The sequence below is a fragment of the Monodelphis domestica genome, chromosome 1 (genome assembly GCF_027887165.1).
Source record: "Monodelphis domestica isolate mMonDom1 chromosome 1, mMonDom1.pri, whole genome shotgun sequence".
Classification (NCBI taxonomy): Eukaryota; Metazoa; Chordata; class Mammalia; order Didelphimorphia; family Didelphidae; genus Monodelphis; species Monodelphis domestica.
In genome coordinates this window covers 725,602,579-725,622,054 of record NC_077227.1, presented here as the reverse complement: position 1 = coordinate 725,622,054, position 19,476 = coordinate 725,602,579, and the positions used below count along the sequence as shown (strand labels likewise).

Genomic DNA, 19,476 nt, shown 5'->3' with positions numbered 1-19,476 from the left:
CCAGCTAGGACAGCGTTCACTTGGTAGAAGAGAGATTGTTGTATGTCCTCTCTTTTTTAACCCCTCACCTTCTTTCTTGGAATCTATACTGTGTATCGGTTCTAAAGCAGAAGAGTGGTCAGGGCTAGGCCATGGGGGTGAAGTGACTTGCCCAGGGTCACACAGCTGGGAAGTGCCTGAGGCCAGATTTGAACCCAGGACCTCCCATCTCCAAGCCTGGCTTTCAATCCAATGAGCCACCTAACTGCTCCCCTTATACTTCATTTTTAGGAGCTGGGTGGGGTTTTTACTTTGCCTCTGCTATCAGAGACCTGGATCTACTTCCAGAGGGCCTCACTTCCTGCAGTGTTCTGGACCCTCCTGGAAGTCATTTCTCCCCTTGGGGTACTAGCTCCTGGCTGGCAGCCCTGTCCCGACAGGGCCCATTGGGACCAAACGCTCTATCCGTCGTTCACTTTGATGGTACCTCAGGAGCAATGGTGAAGAATCGCCTCATCTTTACACCCAAATCTGGAACAGTTCTCAAGTTCATAAAGATGCAACTAACCAATAAGAAACTTCCAGATCCCAGACCAGAGACAGATGGAGATCAGCCTGAGGCTGCAGTTTGGGCCAGGAAACTGGGGTTTCTTCCATGGTGGTTGATGTGAAAAGGTTGTTGAATGGAACATCTTTCTATTTTGCAAAGAGGGGGGCAGTGTTCCCTGGGCTCTCGCTCCCTATTCAGGGCTCCCATCCTCGCCCCCACTCTCTAGGTCACGCTTCATAAAATAGATCTTTAATTCACCCCTCTTCTCTGGGACCTTGCCTACGATTCCTGAGCTAGTTCAGAGGCCCCATGACCTTCTGAAGACCCCTTCATGGGGCTTCCTCTTCTCTGGGACCTTGCCTACGATTCCTGAGCTAGTTCAGAGGCCCCGTGACCTTCTGAAGACCCCTTCATGGGGCTTCCTCTTCTCTGGGACCTTGCCTACGATTCCTGAGCTAGTTCAGAGGCCCCATGACCTTCTGAAGACCCCTTCATGGGGCTTCCTCTTCTCTGGGACCTTGCCTACGATTCCTGAGCTAGTTCAGAGGCCCCGTGACCTTCTGAAGACCCCTTCATGGGGCTTCCTCTTCACTGGGACCTTGCCTACGATTCCTGAGCTAGTTCAGAGGCCCCGTGACCTTCTGAAGACCCCTTCATGGGGCTTCCTCTTCTCTGGGACCTTGCCTACGATTCCTGAGCTAGTTCAGAGGCCCCATGACCTTCTGAAGACCCCTTCATGGGGCTTCCTCTTCTCTGGGACCTTGCCTACGATTCCTGAGCTAGTTCAGAGGCCCCGTGACCTTCTGAAGACCCCTTCATGGGGCTTCCTCTTCTCTGGGACCTTGCCTACGATTCCTGAGCTAGTTCAGAGGCCCCGTGACCTTCTGAAGACCCCTTCATGGGGCTTCCTCTTCACTGGGACCTTGCCTACGATTCCTGAGCTAGTTCAGAGGCCCCATGACCTTCTGAAGACCCCTTCATGGGGCTTCCTCTTCACTGGGACCTTGCCTACGATTCCTGAGCTAGTTCAGAGGCCCCGTGACCTTCTGAAGACCCCTTCATGGGGCTTCCTCTTCTCTGGGACCTTGCCTACGATTCCTGAGCTAGTTCAGAGGCCCCGTGACCTTCTGAAGACTCCTTCATGGGGCTTCCTCTTCTCTGGGACCTTGCCTACGATTCCTGAGCAAGTTCAGAGGCCCCATGGCCTTCTGAAGACCCCTTCATGGGGCTTCCTCTTCACTGGGACCTTGCCTACGATTCCTGAGCTAGTTCAGAGGCCCCGTGACCTTCTGAAGACCCCTTCATGGGGCTTCCTCTTCACTGGGACCTTGCCTACGATTCCTGAGCTAGTTCAGAGGCCCCGTGACCTTCTGAAGACCCCTTCATGGGGCTTCCTCTTCACTGGGACCTTGCCTACGATTCCTGAGCTAGTTCAGAGGCCCCGTGACCTTCTGAAGACTCCTTCATGGGGCTTCCTTTTCACTGAAGTCTTCCAGGAGGTGACTGCTATCAGGAGACCTTGAAACTATGTCATTGGCTTGAGATGGAATAGTAGAAATAGCCAATTACCTACAGAGACACATCCTAAATTTATAAGAATTGTGGTCCCTGCCACAAGGTTTTCTCATTTGGGAACATAAACCAAATGAATTGCTACCTTGAAAATGGTACCACGACCTGGAAAACTGCCACCTCCCATTGGGATTACTACCTGCCCATTCAATGGCAGAAACTTCTCTGTCCCGCAGCAATGAATAGCTCCTCTTGTGTCCTGAGGGTAGTGACAGACCCCCTCCCCAGTCTGCTTGGGTTGTGCCTGGGCTTGGGGCCAGAAATGGGCTCAAGCCAGAAACCAGGCTCCCAGGACTGGCCATATACTGTGCCTCCTTTGTCTATTCTCCAACCCATCTGCTACCCTTGGTCTACCAGGTGGAAAAGGAAATGAGGATCAGTCAGGCACTAAAGGAAGAGCAGAAGAGCGAGTCCAGTTCATTTATTTTCATTCACTCCAAGATGACCAAGCACAAGGGACTAGGAGATGGAAGCAAGAAGGCACTTGTAGAGGAGATGCACAGTTGTAACCATTGGCCAGCCATGGTAGAGCAAAGTGTAGACCATAGTATAATCCATGGGGTAAGGGCTCAGGAAGGAAGAGCAAAAGGGGTGGGGGACAGGAACGCTCATTTCCAGTTCTTGAAAAACTGCTTGAAGATGGGGCTCTCCCGACCCTGGGGCAGAATCTCTACCTGTAAAAATGAGAAATACACAGAGGTGTTTGTAGCAGTTCTAGCCACACTAAGGGTCCTTAAAAGTCAGTATCCATCCCTTCCACCCAATTCCTTGGCAGGGCTGGCTTCTCCAGAGATTCACAAAACTTGGGCATCCCCAAGGTTGACTTTTGTCCTCTATGGGGGTAGTTTGCTAAGCAGAAAAATACCGTGAGATTGGGGGAAGAGTGTAATTTAGGGAACATGCTTCTAAAAACATGACTAGGAATGAAAACAATCAATTGGAAATTTGCAAATGAGGCTTATTCATTCATCAAAGCACCTCATACTAGGAATGACTTTTTTAGGATTTCTTGTACTTAAATAACATTTTGCTTTTGTAAAGATATTCTCTGATTTAGATTTTCCCTCCACTGAGACTGGGCTTCCAACTGTAAACCTTAAAATTTCTTAGACTTATAAATGTTGGAAATTTCACCATTGGGAAATTTCATACTTGAAAAATTTCCTATTGATAGTGGGAACTCTATTGGAATGTGAACCCCATTGGCATGGGAGGTTCCTCCTCCTCCCTTCTTAAGATTACTTTAGGACAGAAACCTTTTGCTGAACAATGGAAAGGACTTTGACCTATGCTTAAGCATAGAACAGGAAGTTCTTTGAGTCATGATTGATTTTAGAATTGATACAATAGAGATACTTGGAATGACAGAACCAGGTCTTGGAAAATACAATTTCCACCCCACTCAGTCCTAACAGGATTTAGGAAGGGCTGCAGCATAGATCAAAATTTAATTATTCCAATCTCCACCCTACTCAGGGTAACAGGATTTAGGAAGGGCTGCAGCAAAGGATCAAGATTTAATTATTTGAGAATATGACCTTCAACAGACATGTGCAAAGCCACAGACCTCTGGGCGGTCCTGGGTTAAGCTAGAGCCACCATTGGCACAGGGAAGACATGGACAGTGATTGGTAGATGTGAGAACTGAGGGGAGGGAACTTGGATGGTTTCCTTAAAGATAGAGGGGTCTGAGGACTGAGGGGTGGTTGGTTGGAGAGGTTTTTGCTCTGAGAGGTGGTGCTCTGAGAGCTTGCTCTGAAGGAAGCTGGAGGTGGAGGCCCCTGAGACTGTTTCTCCATTTTGGTCATGTGAGTGATAGGGACTGATCTCTTTTCTTTGCCTCAGCTATCTAAGGGCTAGGGCCTTTTGGCCCAGCCTAAACAGAGGGGGTATTTAAGCCCTATTCCCTTCTCTTTCCTTTCTCTCTCTCTCTCTCTCTCTCTCTCTCTCTCTCTCTCTCTCTCTCTCTCTCTCTCTCTCTCTCTCTCTCTCTCTCTCTCTCTCTCTCTCTCTCTCTCTCTCTCTCTCTCTCTCTCTCTCTCTCTCTCTCTCTCTCTCTCTCTCTCTCTCTCTCTCTCTCTCTCTCTCTCTCTCTCTCTCTCTCTCTCTCTCTCTCTCTCCTCTCTCTCTCTCTCTCTCTAATACCTTTCTTCCTCCTGTTTGTAATTAAACTCCATAAAAGGTTGACTGCTGACTTGAGTTTTCATTAAGGAATTACATAGCTGAATTCCTTGGTGACCTTAAATTAATATATATTCAGTCTTTAAAGTGATTTCCTTCCCACACAACTCAATTAGTCTAAGTTGGAAGAACTTGGCGTCCCCTTCCATTCCAAGCCTAAAAGGAAGTGTCACAGGATACCAAGAAAGAAATCCCAGGAGGTAGGCTTGAGAGAGGGGTCAGCGTGATGCAGAGAGGGATTGGGGTGGGGGGAGCTCACCTGGGTATTGGGGGCATACTGCATTCGGGAAATGAAGTCTTCAGCCACTTTCAGGGCTGCTTGCCTTTCTTTTTCATTGGCTTTTCTTCCTGGGTGGGGAAGAGATGAAATAAAGGCTCAGCCCCCATTGCAGGACTTTCAAGGGATCAGATCGGGGGCTAAGGAATAAATGCAACTAAGCTGTTAAATCAATATACCAAAGACTAGTCACAAGACTCCCCCACCCCCAACTAGACAGTTCCAGGTCTGCAGAACTTCTCTTAGGATGGGCATTCTTCCAGGGAGGGGTCTAGCCCTAAATATATCAGGCAGCTTCCAGGTTCTTCTGTCTACCAAAGGTCATCTCTGAATTGGTTCAATTTAGCTAGGATTTATGAAGCACCCACTTATTTCAGGCTCTTTGCTGGGTACAAGTCATAGGGGGGAAATTCTTCCAGGCAATACAAAGGGTGCAAAATAAAGACCAAGTGATGGAAGGGGGGAGTTTCTGCAAAAGCTCCCCAAAGGGGTGGAAGGAGGGGGCAGCCTAGACAAAAATCCAGGATCCAAAGGTAGAACGTCACATGGGGGAACATCCTTATAGGCCAATTTTCCCAGAATTTAGAATTTGTGAGAGTAAGTCAAAGGCAACTCTTCCTCTGGAGTTGTCATTTCCCTTTCTAGTGTAACCTTTCTTCTCTTCTTGCTTGACATCTCTAGTTTCTGTTATGTTATGAAATAGACATGGTGGGCTGGTCTTAGCCGTCACGCAGGACGTTGGCCTGAGCCGAGGGGGCAGAAGGGACAGCATGAGGACAAAGGTCAAATATGGGAAATGCTGCGGAGGAAGCAGCGATAGATTTTATTAGTGGCTACCTAGTGCTCCCCCATCCAGCTCTTTAAGGATTGTAAAACGCTTTATAAAAATTTTATCTGCAAAACAACCCCAGGAGGTAGGTGCCATTATTATTTCCATTTCACAGATGGGGAAAGTGAGACAGAGTGTAAGTGACTTGCCCAGAGTCACACAGCTAGTCAGCATCTGAGTTTGTATTTGAATTCAGGCCTTCCTGTTCTGTATAATTTATAATATGTATTATATTATAATTTATATATTATGCACATATAATATATAAAAATATCAAATCCTGTCCATATGTAACATCCAATTATCATTTGTAAGTGAACACATATGGTTAGGATTGAAAGAAATTTTTTAAAATGACTGTAAGAGAATGCTATTATTGGTTATTTTAAAATCCTTACTTTCTGTCTTAGAATCGATACTAAGTATTGGGCCCAAGGCAGTAGAACAGTAAGGGCTAGGCAATGGGGGTTGAGTGACTTGTCCTTGGTTACATAGTTGGGAAGTATCTGAGGTCAGATTTGAACCCAGGACCTTTTGTCTCCAGGTCTATCTTCTCTAACCACTGAGCCACCTAGCTACCCCCAATATAACTTTCAAAAAGAAAAAAAAGAAAAAGACCAGGAGAGGAATGATCTGGTATTATAGGAGAGATATATTTGGCTTTTGACATGTTGAGTTTAAGATCAATGTTCCCCATCGAAGGAGAAATGTCCAACAGAGAGTTGGAAATCCAGGACTGGAAACGTGAATAGAATCATTCCCTTTTATAGCTGCCTTCGAAATCATCCGGTCTAACATAAGGACCAGCTTCAGGGCACTCTCTAACCTAAAGCGAAGGGCAGCCCCAAGGGGCAATGAATCCCCCCTTTTCTGGGGTCTCCAAGCAAAAGCTGGATGGCCATGTGTGGGGGTGCCCTTTGGTGGACTGTCGGGCACAGATTGGACTGGAGGAGCTCTGAGGCTCTTGGTGACCCCTTGGTTTGGGGAACAAAAAACTGGGGCAAAGCCCTGTAGGAGACTTTCTTCCCATTGCACGATTAGTTAATGGCAGAGTGAGCCAAAGCCAAGCCAAGGTCTCCATGCCACGCTGTCTTCTAGCATAGTATAATGGAAAGATTACGATATGGTGTGCCTAGACAAGGTAGCTGAAGCCAGAGAGTGTAGACAGACAGAGGAGCATTTATTAAGCCAGGCACTGGAGTAAGAGCTGAGACCCAGAGAGAAGTAAGAACGTCTCTGCCCTCAAGGAGCTTACTTTGAAAGAGGAGGAAACTATGGAAGAGGAAGTACAGGAGGAGGACGGGGCAGAGATGGGCAGGCTGTGCGGGGCCTGGAGGCTCGGTTTAGGGCAAAATAAGATGAACACGACTTCACAGAGCTAGGGGGACCCAGGGGCAGAGGCCACAGGGGTCGTGGGGTGGACAGGGGGAAAGATGAGGATCAAGAATGGAGAGAAGATGCCTGGAAAAGAGTTGAAGTCCCCAAGGGGAGGCCAATAAACCTTGGGAATTTGTCCATAGTTTGGGGGATTGGGGCCAGGGAAGCACTAGCAAAGGAGGCAGGGTTTGCCCTCTTATTCAGGAAATCTGGCCAAGAAAGGAAAAAAGCAGGAAAGTGGACAGGAGAGGACAGGAGAGGGGGGTCACTGGTTTTAAGGTGGACAATGCTGCCAGGCCATCAGCTGGGCAAAGCTCCCTCCGTCTTACCATCTATTACCTGTGTCTTTTTTGTCTTAAACTCATGCTGTTAAGAATCTTTCCTTCTTACACATACATCCTCTCTCTCTATGATCCAGTTACACCGGCTTATTTGTCATCCTATACACATGGCCCATCTCCCCTGTATAAATGGAAATCTTGAACCCTAGGACTACGTTTCCCAGAATTCCTTGTGTATTTCCCAGCATCCTTTCCCCTTCCGTGATGGTGCGTCTTTAAATCTTTACATTATGGTTATATAACTTTCTGGGACTCCTCCCTCTTAACTCTTCTGCATAGAGATAGCCGCCAGTTAGTTAGCTTCCTTTTAGCTCTAGTCTTTATTTTAATAAGTCTTACAAATGTAATATTTAAATTATTGTATATTCATTTTAGTTCTCACAATTTAGCCCCCTACGAAGGGACCCGAGTTCTCAGAGTTTTCTCTACTCCACCCCCCTTAGCGAAGTTGCTAGGCTTTCCTCAGTTACTGAAGCGGGTTTTTTTCCTGCCTGGCTGTGGCCCGCAGCCTGACCACCCCAGCCCCACCCTGGTGCAGCTGGCGCTGTCCCAGCAGCCAACCGGCTTTTGCCAGTCCTGCTCCACATCCTGCTGCTTCCTGTTGCTGTGTCTACCTCAGTGCCAGCGGGTGAGTGAAAGACCTCCCTCCCCAGCTCCAGCCCAGTGGGAGGGGGAGTCCTTTTCCCTTCCTAGGTAGCTGGTTGGCTCCTGCCAGACTTTTCTGCCTTGGTGAGGGGGATCTTGGTCCTCCCTATCTGCCTTACTTCCGTCTCTCCCTCTGGAGCAATTTGCTTTTCGGACAGATGCAAACCCAAACCCCTCCCTGCTTTGCAGCCCAAAATCTCCATTTTGGTTTCTGGCAGAGAGCACAGCCCTAACCATGCCCCTAACCATGCCTCTAACCCCTCCCAAATGTACTGCTGCCTCTTGGCCACTTGAGGTCAATATTGAGCACTCAATTTCCCCCCCTTTTTCACTGCTGAGCTGCAGTGGCTGTTTTCTGACACCAGAGGGCAGCAACAATAAATAGTAGATAAAAATTGCAAAAATAATTTTACAAATAAAAATCCAACAAAATCATGAAAATAAAATAAATTAAGATAATTGCCCCTTCCCTATTCCAACCCTACTAATAATAAATAATAAATAAAAATAATAAAAATTAAATATATATGAATATATATGTATAATACATGAGAATTATCTCCTTTCCCCCTTTCCTTTCATCCACCCTTTTAATTACAATGCTAAGCAGCATGAGTGCTGTTCTGCAGGAAAGCTTTCTGGCTTTTGCCCAATTAGGGACCTTTAAGGTTTTGAATTGCCTCCTTCTCCTTATGTTCCTAGGAAATTTTCTTTTCCTAATCCTAAATGTTATGACAAAAAATGCTACCACATAGAAAATTAAAGCTGAAATGCAGGCCAACATGCAAATTTAACTGGACAATTTAAAATACTTCTTACATGGTCCAATGGCAAATGCTGATCCCAACCAAAACATATCTGATTTTTGCAAGTCTTTTCCTGAACCATTAAAAGAGAAAAATCCTATATCTCAGGTACAGAACCTCCTCTCTCATACTCTGTACCATCTCTCTCATGTTCTGCAACTCCTGGCTAACCTTACCTCCCCTGATCCTTCTCCTGATGCCCCATCCTCTCCTGTCCCTTCTTCCTTCCCACAACTAATCCCAGCCTTGAGGAAATCTCATCCTCCTACCAGACTTGTTCCTACCCATGCTGCCTCTGTATCCTCACAGTCAATTTTTAAGAAACCACAATCATTACCCGATTCCTACGAATTCTTTTCCCCCTTAAGGTAAGTGCCCAAAATAGGTCGCACCATATACCTTTCACTCCCCAAGATATAAAGGAATGATACCCCTAGTTATGAAGAACAACCACTTGCCATAATGAAAAATATGGCTGATATATTTTTTCAATATAATTCATCTCATGAAGATGCTGAAAATTTGCATCAGGCTTTTTCTAACAGAGAAAAATAAGATCATCTCTCATGTTAATAAAGTCCAGGGGCTCAATGCAGCACACTGACCATCTCAAGATCTTGAATGGGATTATAACAACTTCAAGGACTATTTGCAATTAAATTGTTGTAGGGAGGCCATGCTAACAACAATGTGAGAATGCTCCAAAAGACCTAATGCATGGACCAAATTTGAAAGCCTTACACAATCTGATGATGAGACACCCTCCAAATTCATGGATTGGCTCATTGATCTTGAGGGTAGGTACTTAGACCTTGATTTTCTAAAGAAAGGGTTATTAGGCAAATAAGGTGACAATTTGTCAACAACTCTTGCAAAGTGGTCTAAGATTACTTTAAAACACATTGCCCAAGGTGGCCTGAGATGTATCTTGATGAGTTGAGGAGAACTGCTATTTATGTCTCTAAAGGCCATAAAGAAAAACAGGAAGAGATTAATAATTTAATGGAAACGATTTGGAAGGAACTAAAATCTTTAAGTGATAGTATTGAGAAACAAGACAAAAGGAATGATACTCAACCAATGGCCCTTGCCCCTCTCCAAGAATCTAACTATTTGTCCCTTCCCTGCCACTTCTGTGAGAAGAAGGGCCACACAATGATGAACTGTAGGAATTTGTTCTAGGCAATGAGAAACAATATCCACTGAAAATTATTATAGAAATAATAATTACAATAAAGATTTCAGGAATCACAACATTAGGACTGATAACAATTCTAGGAATATAAATCAGGCAATTGATAGCTCATATCAAATGACCCTGCAACAGTATATCTTGAGTGGAACTCATCCCTGACCCACCCAGGGTGCTGAGATTATGAAGATGTATGGGGGTGGGTGGGTTGGGGCACAGGAATCAGAAGATACAACCTTTGATTTTCCATACCCTGTCTTACTGCCCATTGTCCCTATCCACTGCCCCCCCCCACATACTGTTGAGCCCCACATAACATTAAAGATTGGTAACACCTATTATGATTGTCTTTTGGACACTGGAGCTTCCAGGTCTGTATTGAAAAAAATACACCTGATTCAGATTGCAATTCCATTGGCTCAATAAATGTAGTGTGAGTATCAGGGATACCCCTAAAGGTTCCAAAGCTTTCCCCTAGAATGGTGTCCATAGGACCCCTGGGTGTGGAGCACTCCTTCCTCTTGATGCCTGGCTCCCCTATAAATTTGCTGGGGAGAGATCTTTTGTGCAAGCTTAGAGCCACAATAACGCTCTCCAAATGGCTCTATATCACTGGAATTGGCTGAGGAATCCTTAACTTTGCTCCCTGCACTTCTTTCAGACACTCATGAGATGAAGGAGTCTCCCAGTTTTGACATCCCAACTGATATACCTGAGTCTCTCTGGGCCACATCATCTTTTGATGTTGGCCTACTTAAATTGGCTGTCCCTATCCAAATTAAAACAAAACTTAGCCCACCTCCTTCCATTCCTCAGTACCCTCTCTCGAAAGAGGCAATTGAGGGCATTACCCCTGTAATAAATTCACTAATTGACCAAGGCATCATAATTCTCTGAAATCTGTTTGAAATGTAAATCTGAATACAATACACACATCCTGCCTGTTAAAAAGCCAAAATTGGGGCCCAATGACAAGCATCTATATCAATTTGTCCAGGATTTGAGGGCTGTGAACAATCATGTTATGAAGAGACATCCTGTAGTTTCCAACATAAACACTATTATTTCTTCTATTCCCAGCACCGTTACATACTTTACAGTAGTGGACTTGTGCTCAGCTTTCTTTTCTATACCTATATGAAGGTATATGAAAGATTCTAGGCATATCTTTGTTTTCACCTGGAAGGGTTTACAGAGGACCTGGGCCCATCTGCCTCAAAGGTTCATGGACAGCCTGACTTTGTTTACACAATTCTTAACTGCTGATATAGATGCCATTAAATTTAAATATAGCTGTTTAATCCAATATATGGATGATTTGCTCTTGGCTACATAAGGGAGGCCACAAGGTCTCCAAGGACAAAGCTCAGTGGTGTCTCCCCAAAGTACAATATTTAGGTTTCATTTTAACTCCTGGGTCCCATTTAATTTCTCCTAAGCATATTGAAAGTATCTAAAAATTAAGTATTCCTACCACTAAAAAGCAAAAGAGGGCGATTCTTGGAGAAATGGGATTTTGTCGATAGTGGATCCCTTGCTACAGGGAAATCACTAAGCCCCTTGTATCACTAACAAAAAACTCAGGCCCTGAACCACTTAAATTGGAAACAGAATACCTAACAGCTCTTTCAAATTTAAAACAGACTATCCTGTCTGCCCCTGCTCTAGGCATCCCAAATTATGATAAACCATTTACCTTATATGTCCATGAACAGAAAGGGATAGCTTCAGGTGTTCTAACTCAACTTTTGGGACCTGATCAATGCCTGGTAGTCTATTATTCAGCCCAGATGAACCCAGTAGCTTTAGGAGCACACCATGCCTTAGAGAAGTAGCTGCCACAACTTTATTAGTAACCAAATCTGCTGATCTAGTATTAGGATGCCCTCTGACTATAATGTGCCTGCACAAGATCAAGGCATTGCTATTAAGACATAGGACCCAGGCATTTACTGATCAAAGGATTTCGAGATATGAGATAACTCTATTAAATAATGAACATATGCCACTAAAATGCTGTGGAGTTCTTAATGCTGCAACCTTACTCCCTGATTTGCCAATTTCCGGAGAACCTTTACATGATTGCATATCTTTAGTGTCTACTGTTGATAAACCTCACAGTGATTTACTTGAGACGCCTTTGGATAATTTGGATTTAATATTATTTACAGATGGTTCATCATTTATGAGGGATGGTATGCTCTATACAGAAGCTGCAATAGTCATTGAATCTGATTCTTTGTGGTCAGCTTCCTTACCCTCAAATGTAAGCACACAAGGTGCAGAACTAACAGATTTGAAACATGCTTGTATCATTGCAAAGGATAAAAGGGTCACAATTTACACAGACTTCTGCTACGCATTTGGCATATGTCATGCTATAGCTTCAGAGGGGATTCCTAACATCAGCTGGAAAATGTATAGCAAACACAAACCATATTACTGAACTTCTTTCTGCCATCCAGTTCCTCAAAGCCATAATTGTCATTAACTGCTCTGCACATACAGGTGGCACTGACCCTGTCTCCAGGGGAAATAATCAAGCAGATATCGCAGCCAAACTAACAGCCTTAGAAGGACCTGAATTAATTTTGTCACCAACAATTACTGATTATTTGGATCTATCCCTTTCCTATAATGACAAGGAAGTGGGAAAATGGAAGCAGAAATTTAAAGCAAAACAGATTAATGAAGTATGGGTATCACCAGACAGCAAACCCCTGCTCCCTAGAACTTTCTATAGCCAAATTTGTCACTCCATCCATAAACATGTTAACTTCGGCACCCAGGGCATTGTAGACTCTGTGATAGCACCTGAAATAATTACAATTGCCTCCAAAGTATATACAAGTCCTATCTGCCAGGTCTTTAATCAACACATCATTTGTGGCAAAGCCTTTGGTGGACATCCTCTAGCTTACACACTGTTTGAGCATTTACAAATTGGATTTTATCTCTATGCCAAAAGGTGGACAGTATAAATTTTGTCTGGTCATAGTTGATCAGCTGACCAGGTGGCCTGAAGCATTTTCCTACTGCTTGTGCCAAAGTGGCTTTTGTTGCCAAAATCCTTTTGAAAGAAATTACTCCTTGTTTTGACCTACCAGCACATATTGATTCAGATAAAGGAACTCATTTTACTGATTTGGTCTTATCACAAATTTATTCATGTTTGGGGATAACTCCTAAATTTCATATACCATATCATCCCCAGAGCCCTGGCCAAGTTGAAAGAATGAATAAAGAACTTAAAACTATGATTGGCAAATTGTGCATGGAGACTCATTTAAAATATCCCAAAATTCAATGTCTGACCCCTATCTCAGGAGACCCAGAGGTGATTTACACATCTCACCATTTGAGATGCTATTTGGACATCCACCTTTTGAGGTACAACTATTTACCCCTGCCTATACCTTATTGTTAGGAGGAGATACAAACATTGCCGCATATATCAGACAATTAAAAAAGAAATCACAAGAGCTCCACAACTCTGGAGCTGCTGTTCAGGCAGGCCCCATAGACTTCTTGCTTCATGATTTAAACCCAGATGATAGTGTGTACATAAAGAATTTCAAACATACTAGGTTGCCTGAACCTGCTTATGATGGACTATTCCAAGTCCTACTGACTACACCAATAGCCATTAAAATTGGGGAGAGGGACTCATAGATTCAGTATCTTCTGTTGATAATGAATTGCCTGTACTGATTGTATTTGATTATTGATTGTAATAAGACTTCCCTATTGCTGTAACTGTACTATTTTGTTGCTCTTTATTTGGTTGATCCTTGTACTTGAATACATTACCCTTGTAGGACAACACATATACTACTTCAAAAAAGAAAATATATATTAGAGACCTATATTGACTTGATGTGCCTTTTGTAATTTTTTTGTATTTTCTTGAATGTATTATTGCTTTATCTATCTCATTTGCACTCACACTGTGGATCATGGCAAGTCAAAGAGGAAATGAATCTTATTTTTTGGAAAGTAGCCTCTATACTTTATCTCCGTGATTGTGAAATATACACATTTTTAACATTTTTGTTTTTCTTCCTACATGTGCCATACAGTATTTGATTTTTTTTCTCATTTTTTTGTATTTGAAGCACATGTTAATGATATTGAGAAGATTTTTCTTTAACTTTTTTGATTTTGCAATCATATAAGTTTAAAATACATTTACCCAAATGTCAATGCATACCCAAAATAACTTCAGACTATAAAGATTATGCCACTGATTGCTTAAACATTATGGGACTTTGCTTAATGATTTGTCTGATTCCAGGAGAAGGGAATACAAAAAGAGCCACTGCAAAGTGCCAAAGAAGAACAAAGCAACCTGTAAAGTACCAACAGAGCACAAGGTCAAAGAGACCAACCAATCCCAGTGGGATTGATGAAATTTTGAGCCAAGACAAGAGGACTTGAACTTGTTTGGGGTTCGAGGTTGCGGCTATTTGACATATGTCAGAAGCAGGTCTTCCTCATCCTACGTTATTATATTAAGCACCTCACTTTGGCTCCTACCTGGCTTCCATAATCTAGTCCCTTTTCTGTCTTTCATAGTGTGGCAAACTTTCTGTAGTCCTGGCTACTGATTGGGTAAGTGCATAATTACATAAATCACTTTAATTGGGCCCTGATTCAAGGACTGTTATAGGTTTGTTTTTCCTTTACTTAGTTTTTTTAGAAATAAGACTTTGATATTTTATATTTCATCCACAAGTTATTTTTTCTCTCTTGTTTGGATTTTTTGATGTTTTTGATTTCTTTTGCCAATTGATTCATATACCTCATAACTCAGCCATGTATCCCTGAGTGATCCCTGTGTTTGTCACCATCCTCCTCAGGTGGGACTGTATTATTGTCCTATAATGCAAAGTTTAAGTTCTTTTGAGAGTAATTTTAGGATAAGAAACTTGCTACCTCCAAGAATTCAGAAGGCAAACCTTTTTGGAGAAGGTACCATGAAGATGCCTGCAGAAACCACATGCTGTACCAGAAGATCCAGAGTGAATTTTGGAATGTGCTAAATTGAACTGTGGGGGGTTGAATGCATTCGTTTTGAATGTATACTCTTATGCCAAAGGAGACTGCCCCTAATTGGCTTTTTGTCAATCGAGCAATCATTGGTTTTGTTCTCTTTTCCTTTTATCCAAAATTATTGCAATTTATAAGTTAGTTATATTTAAAATGATCCCTTTGGAGAGACTGGTCTCCTAAAAGGATCTGGGGGGAAATATATAAGTGGAAATTGTGAACCCTAGGACTATGTCCCCCAAAATTCCTTTTGTATTTCCCAGCATCCTTTTCCCTTCATTTACATGTGTCTTTACATTTATTGTTATATAACTTTCTGGGACTCTTTCCTCTTCTTTATCGAGAAGCTTGAGTTAGCTTCCTTTTAACTCTAGTTTTTATTTTAATAAACCTTATAAATATAATACTTGAGTTATTGTATATTAATTTTAATTCTCACACCTGGAATATTCTCTCCCCTTAGTTGGACCTCCTGGATTTTCCTTCCAGATAACTCAAGGGGCAGCTAGGTAGCATTTGAGTTTAAATCTGGTCTCAGATACTTCCTAGCTGGGTGACCCTGCGCAAGTCACTTAACCCCCATTACCTAATCCTTACCATTTTTCTGCCTTGGAACCAATACTTGATACTAATTCTAAGACAGAAGGTAAGGGTTAAAAAGAAGGGGAAAAAAAGAATAACATCTTACATAACATTTTAAGGTTTGCAAATTATTTCTCAGTACCTCTTAACCCTTGTACCAACTCCAGGAAGTCCGTGTTCCAGGGTTTATTCACCCAGACTTGGTTTAGAGAGGTTAAGGGGGTTGTTCATAATCACACAGCTGGAAAGTGCCAAAGATAGGATTCAAACCCAAGAATCTTATCAACTCCAGGTCCAGTCCTCCCTCTTCCCTTCCACATTACTTCTCAGGGCTGAAATATTAGAAGCAATAATGCCCCTGGAGAAAGGACCACAGAATAGCCCTTGCAAGGACAAATAACACTGGCAAGGACATTAAGCAAGACATTACAATAGTATGAAAATCCCAAGAGCCAGTGAAAGAGGAGTTTGAAGATTGTTAGTCACTGGATGAAATCCAGCCCAATTCAAAGGCCAAAGAAGACGGGAAAGAAATACTACAAGTGTGTCATTTAGGAAAACTCCCCAAATCCTTAGACATAGCCCTCAGACAGATTGGCAGAAAAAGGAATTTTATACAAAAGAGAGGCTCCAGGACTCCCTTTGCAACTCCCATAAAAGCTATACATACCCTTCCAGACATAAATCTTGCCACAGAGGCCATTGTCCAACACAAAGCAATCATCATCAATCAACAGCTCCACTGCAAATGGGCTAGAGTCCGCCATCTTGGTCAGGTGCATCTGGCCAGTGGCATCAGAAACCTGAGAATGGGACAGAGAGCAACAGTATGATTCTTACTCTTATCCTTCCCTCTAATTCTTAACCCAAAGATCATTCTCTCTTTAGTTCACTCTTGGTTCATGATAATAAGAGCCACAATAGAATCATTTAAGAGTTGCAAAGGGCATTATAGAGATGATTTCTTTTTCCTTATGCTTCTCCAGTTCCCCGCTACTCTCCCACCAGCCCTATTCTTCAACTCTGAAGCAGCCTCTCTGAGGCCTGAATCTTGGAATCATCTAGGCCCAGGATTCTTAACCCTTTTTGAAACGTGGACATTTTTAGCAGTCTGGTAAGGTCTAGAGATCTTTTGTCAAAATATTATTTTTAAATACATAAAATTAAATGCATTAGCTTACAAGTGAAAATAAATATGGATTTTTTTCACATCATAATTCCTAGATTCCCCTCGTATTAAGAACCTCTGATTTAGGAGGTAGACATGAAAAGGGAGCACCTCGTAGTGGAGATGAAAGAGATCATGCCCAAGGTCCCTTCCAACTCTAAATCCATGATCCTGAATAAATAAATAAGTCTAGAACCCTTCACTCCCAAACCATGGGCCAGTCCTGCCCCTATTCAGCAGGAATACAGCCAGTAGAGAAAAAATGTCTTCCTGATACCATGGGTTAAGGATACCACTTCTCCTAAGTGGAGAAATGGGGCAAGAGATGAATCCTCTTCCTATCAGGTGGCTCTAAAACTAAGCCACTTCTTTTTTCCCCTTTCCTCTCCACCCACTGGATTAAACCACCCAGTTCCAACTTCTCCAGCAAAACCACACATCCTACTTTCTTTCTCTCTCTAACCCAAGCATGACTAATGAGAGAAGATTCTTTCACTTAGACCACAACCTGTTGCATGACAGTGAGTCTCTGTGTACATCTGCACTCCAATGCCCCCCACTCTTTATATATGAACGACAAATCTAATAAACAAACATCATCCTTAGTTCCTCTGAGCATCACACTCGTGCCCTCGTCCTCCATTGGGCTTCCCATTCCTCTGCCAACCACTTGATCCTAGGCACACTTCAATCCCCATAAGCACCCATCCCAAACGCACAGGCCTCACCTTGTACAGGGCAGCAGCTTGGGCATTAGTTTGGTCAGCTCTGAGGTCTTCTTCTGGATTGCCCTCCTTCAGGGTTGGCTTTGACCCCAAGACCTGAAAAGACCCAGATCAGCTCTACCAGACTTCAGGTGCACCAAATACCTCCCCTAGCTGTCATGCCCTAGCTATCACATTGGTTCCAACAAACTGGATCACTCATTTCTTTTCCTGGTCTAGTTCACGTTCTCCATATTTCTTCCCCAATGCGCCTTCTCTCCCAGCTTTCCAGCCAAACCTGAATCATCTCCGATGGCTCCTCCCCGTCGGTGACAATCTCCACTTGGGCCTTTCCTTGCCGTTCACTATCCCTGATGGCCAGAGCGAGGTCCTGAGCTTTGTTTCGTTCCAGAATGTTGGATTTGCCCCCACACCAGACAAAGATGGTCTAAGGGAAGGAGGATGAGTCAGAATTAGGAGTGAATGCCTCTCCCATCCCCAACTCTCACCTCCCCTTTCCACCCTCCTGAAAATAGATATGATCTGGCACCTTCACTGCCACCTCCTGCCACCTAGGCAAGCCAACCAAGGTCGAGCACCAGACCACAGAGGTGCGGAGGTCTAGAAACCACACCAGCCACTGCAAGGCCCACTCACGGAATGGCCAGAAAATGGTCTTAGTGCAATCACTCATGACATTTTATTTAACTCTTTATAGCAGTTCTCCAATTGACTGGGAATATGATGGAATTTTATAGGCTGTAGAAAGATAATATTTATCAACAGAATTTGATTTTAGAGAGAAAACACAATTTAGGGGAGACAGGATAACTGCTTTCAAGATCAGACGGGCAGTCACATGAAAGAATAAGACTCCTGTTGTGCCAGAGGACAAAACCAGTAAGAGAGACTCCTCCACATAAGGGGAAAAAGTCATAATAATGGCAGCCGCCCTCAAAATGAACAGGCTGCTGCCACCTGGTAACCCTTCTCTGGTGACACTTGTTTACTAACATCTCTTCTAAAATGTGGTGCTCAGAGCCATTCCCCAGCCTTCCAGGTCATGATGGGGTCCTAGGAAGAGCACCAGCTCTAGGGGCAAACCACTTGGGTAAACCATTCACTTTCCTGTGCCTCAGTTTATCTCATGTGTAAAAGGTGATTTAATAACTGACCCTTTGAGGCCATTTACAGATTCAGCCTCGACAGCAATCCTATGAGATACATGGTGGTTTGGGATTGGGTTTTTGCATGAATATATAACATTGGTTGAGAGAACTTTGAATCAGGAAACCTCCCCCCCACACACACAATTTGATTGATTGATTGATGGATATACATATACATACACATCCCAAATTACTATGCAAAGGTAAGCCCCTATAGTGCTCCTCTGTGACCTACACTGTCCATTCACTTCTATTGATATGCTAGAGACTTGTTTATCTCTTTAATAGCCATACATGGTGACCCACATTGAGCTTGGGGTCAACTATGAACCCAGGTCTTTTTTCATATGAGAGGCAACTAGGCAGCACAGTGGATAGTGTTGAGAAGACTTGAGTTCAAATCCAGCCTCAGATACCTAACTTAGCTGTAAAATCATAGATGTAATGTAACCTCAGCCTCAGTTTCCCCATATGTAAAATGGGGCTAATAATAGCACCTACCTCCCAGGGTTTCTGTGAGGGTCAAATAAGAGAACAGATGTAAAGTGCTTTGCCAGTTTTAAGGTGCTCTAGAAATACTGACTATTGCTGTCAAGCCCAGGCCTCCTTCACCTTATACTTCTTGGCTTGGTATTTTTTTAACCAACATGTAGGCCATTAGTCTATGGACCATTTTTTGGAAAATATATTATTGATGGGGGTTCAGTGCCCCTGAAATATGTTGTCAATGGAGAATAGTTCACAAGATAGACACATAGAGCTCTTTTTGTTGTTGTTGTTGTTGTTGCCACTCGCCCCTTCAGGCCCAGCTATTAAAGGTCTCCTTTTTTTGCTTCCCAAAAAGAAACAACCTGGACACAGAGGAGGCTGACAGTGCTCTGCAAGAAAGTTTTTTTTTTTATCCCTGTTCCCCTCAGAGTCCCAGAGAATAGAGAAAAATGAGGTTTCCTGTGCTACAGTATTATTGGCTCAGCCCCCTTCATGGAATCCCATGTCTCACAACTCCAATTTCAATTGATTAGAAATGCCCACTTTGGGCAAGAACTGTCCTAGGT

General features: G+C 43.3%; 1 protein-coding gene across 2 annotated transcripts in view; it reads right to left on the bottom strand.

Moving 5' to 3' along the window:
* Nucleotides 1–2,507: 2,507 nt before the first annotated feature.
* The window catches only part of CAPG (capping actin protein, gelsolin like), a 38,465-nt gene continuing 21,496 nt past the window's right edge, over nucleotides 2,508–19,476 (bottom strand). For both annotated transcript variants that reach the window (XM_007477776.2, XM_001364138.3), the window contains exons 6-10: nucleotides 17,551–17,700; nucleotides 17,277–17,369; nucleotides 16,051–16,183; nucleotides 4,542–4,630; nucleotides 2,508–2,775 (exon numbers count right to left, since the gene is read on the bottom strand). In XM_007477776.2, coding sequence (XP_007477838.1) covers nucleotides 2,710–2,775; nucleotides 4,542–4,630; nucleotides 16,051–16,183; nucleotides 17,277–17,369; nucleotides 17,551–17,700 — 531 coding nt within the window. In that variant the 3' untranslated portion in view covers nucleotides 2,508–2,709. The remainder of the gene's footprint in view (nucleotides 2,776–4,541; nucleotides 4,631–16,050; nucleotides 16,184–17,276; nucleotides 17,370–17,550; nucleotides 17,701–19,476) is intronic.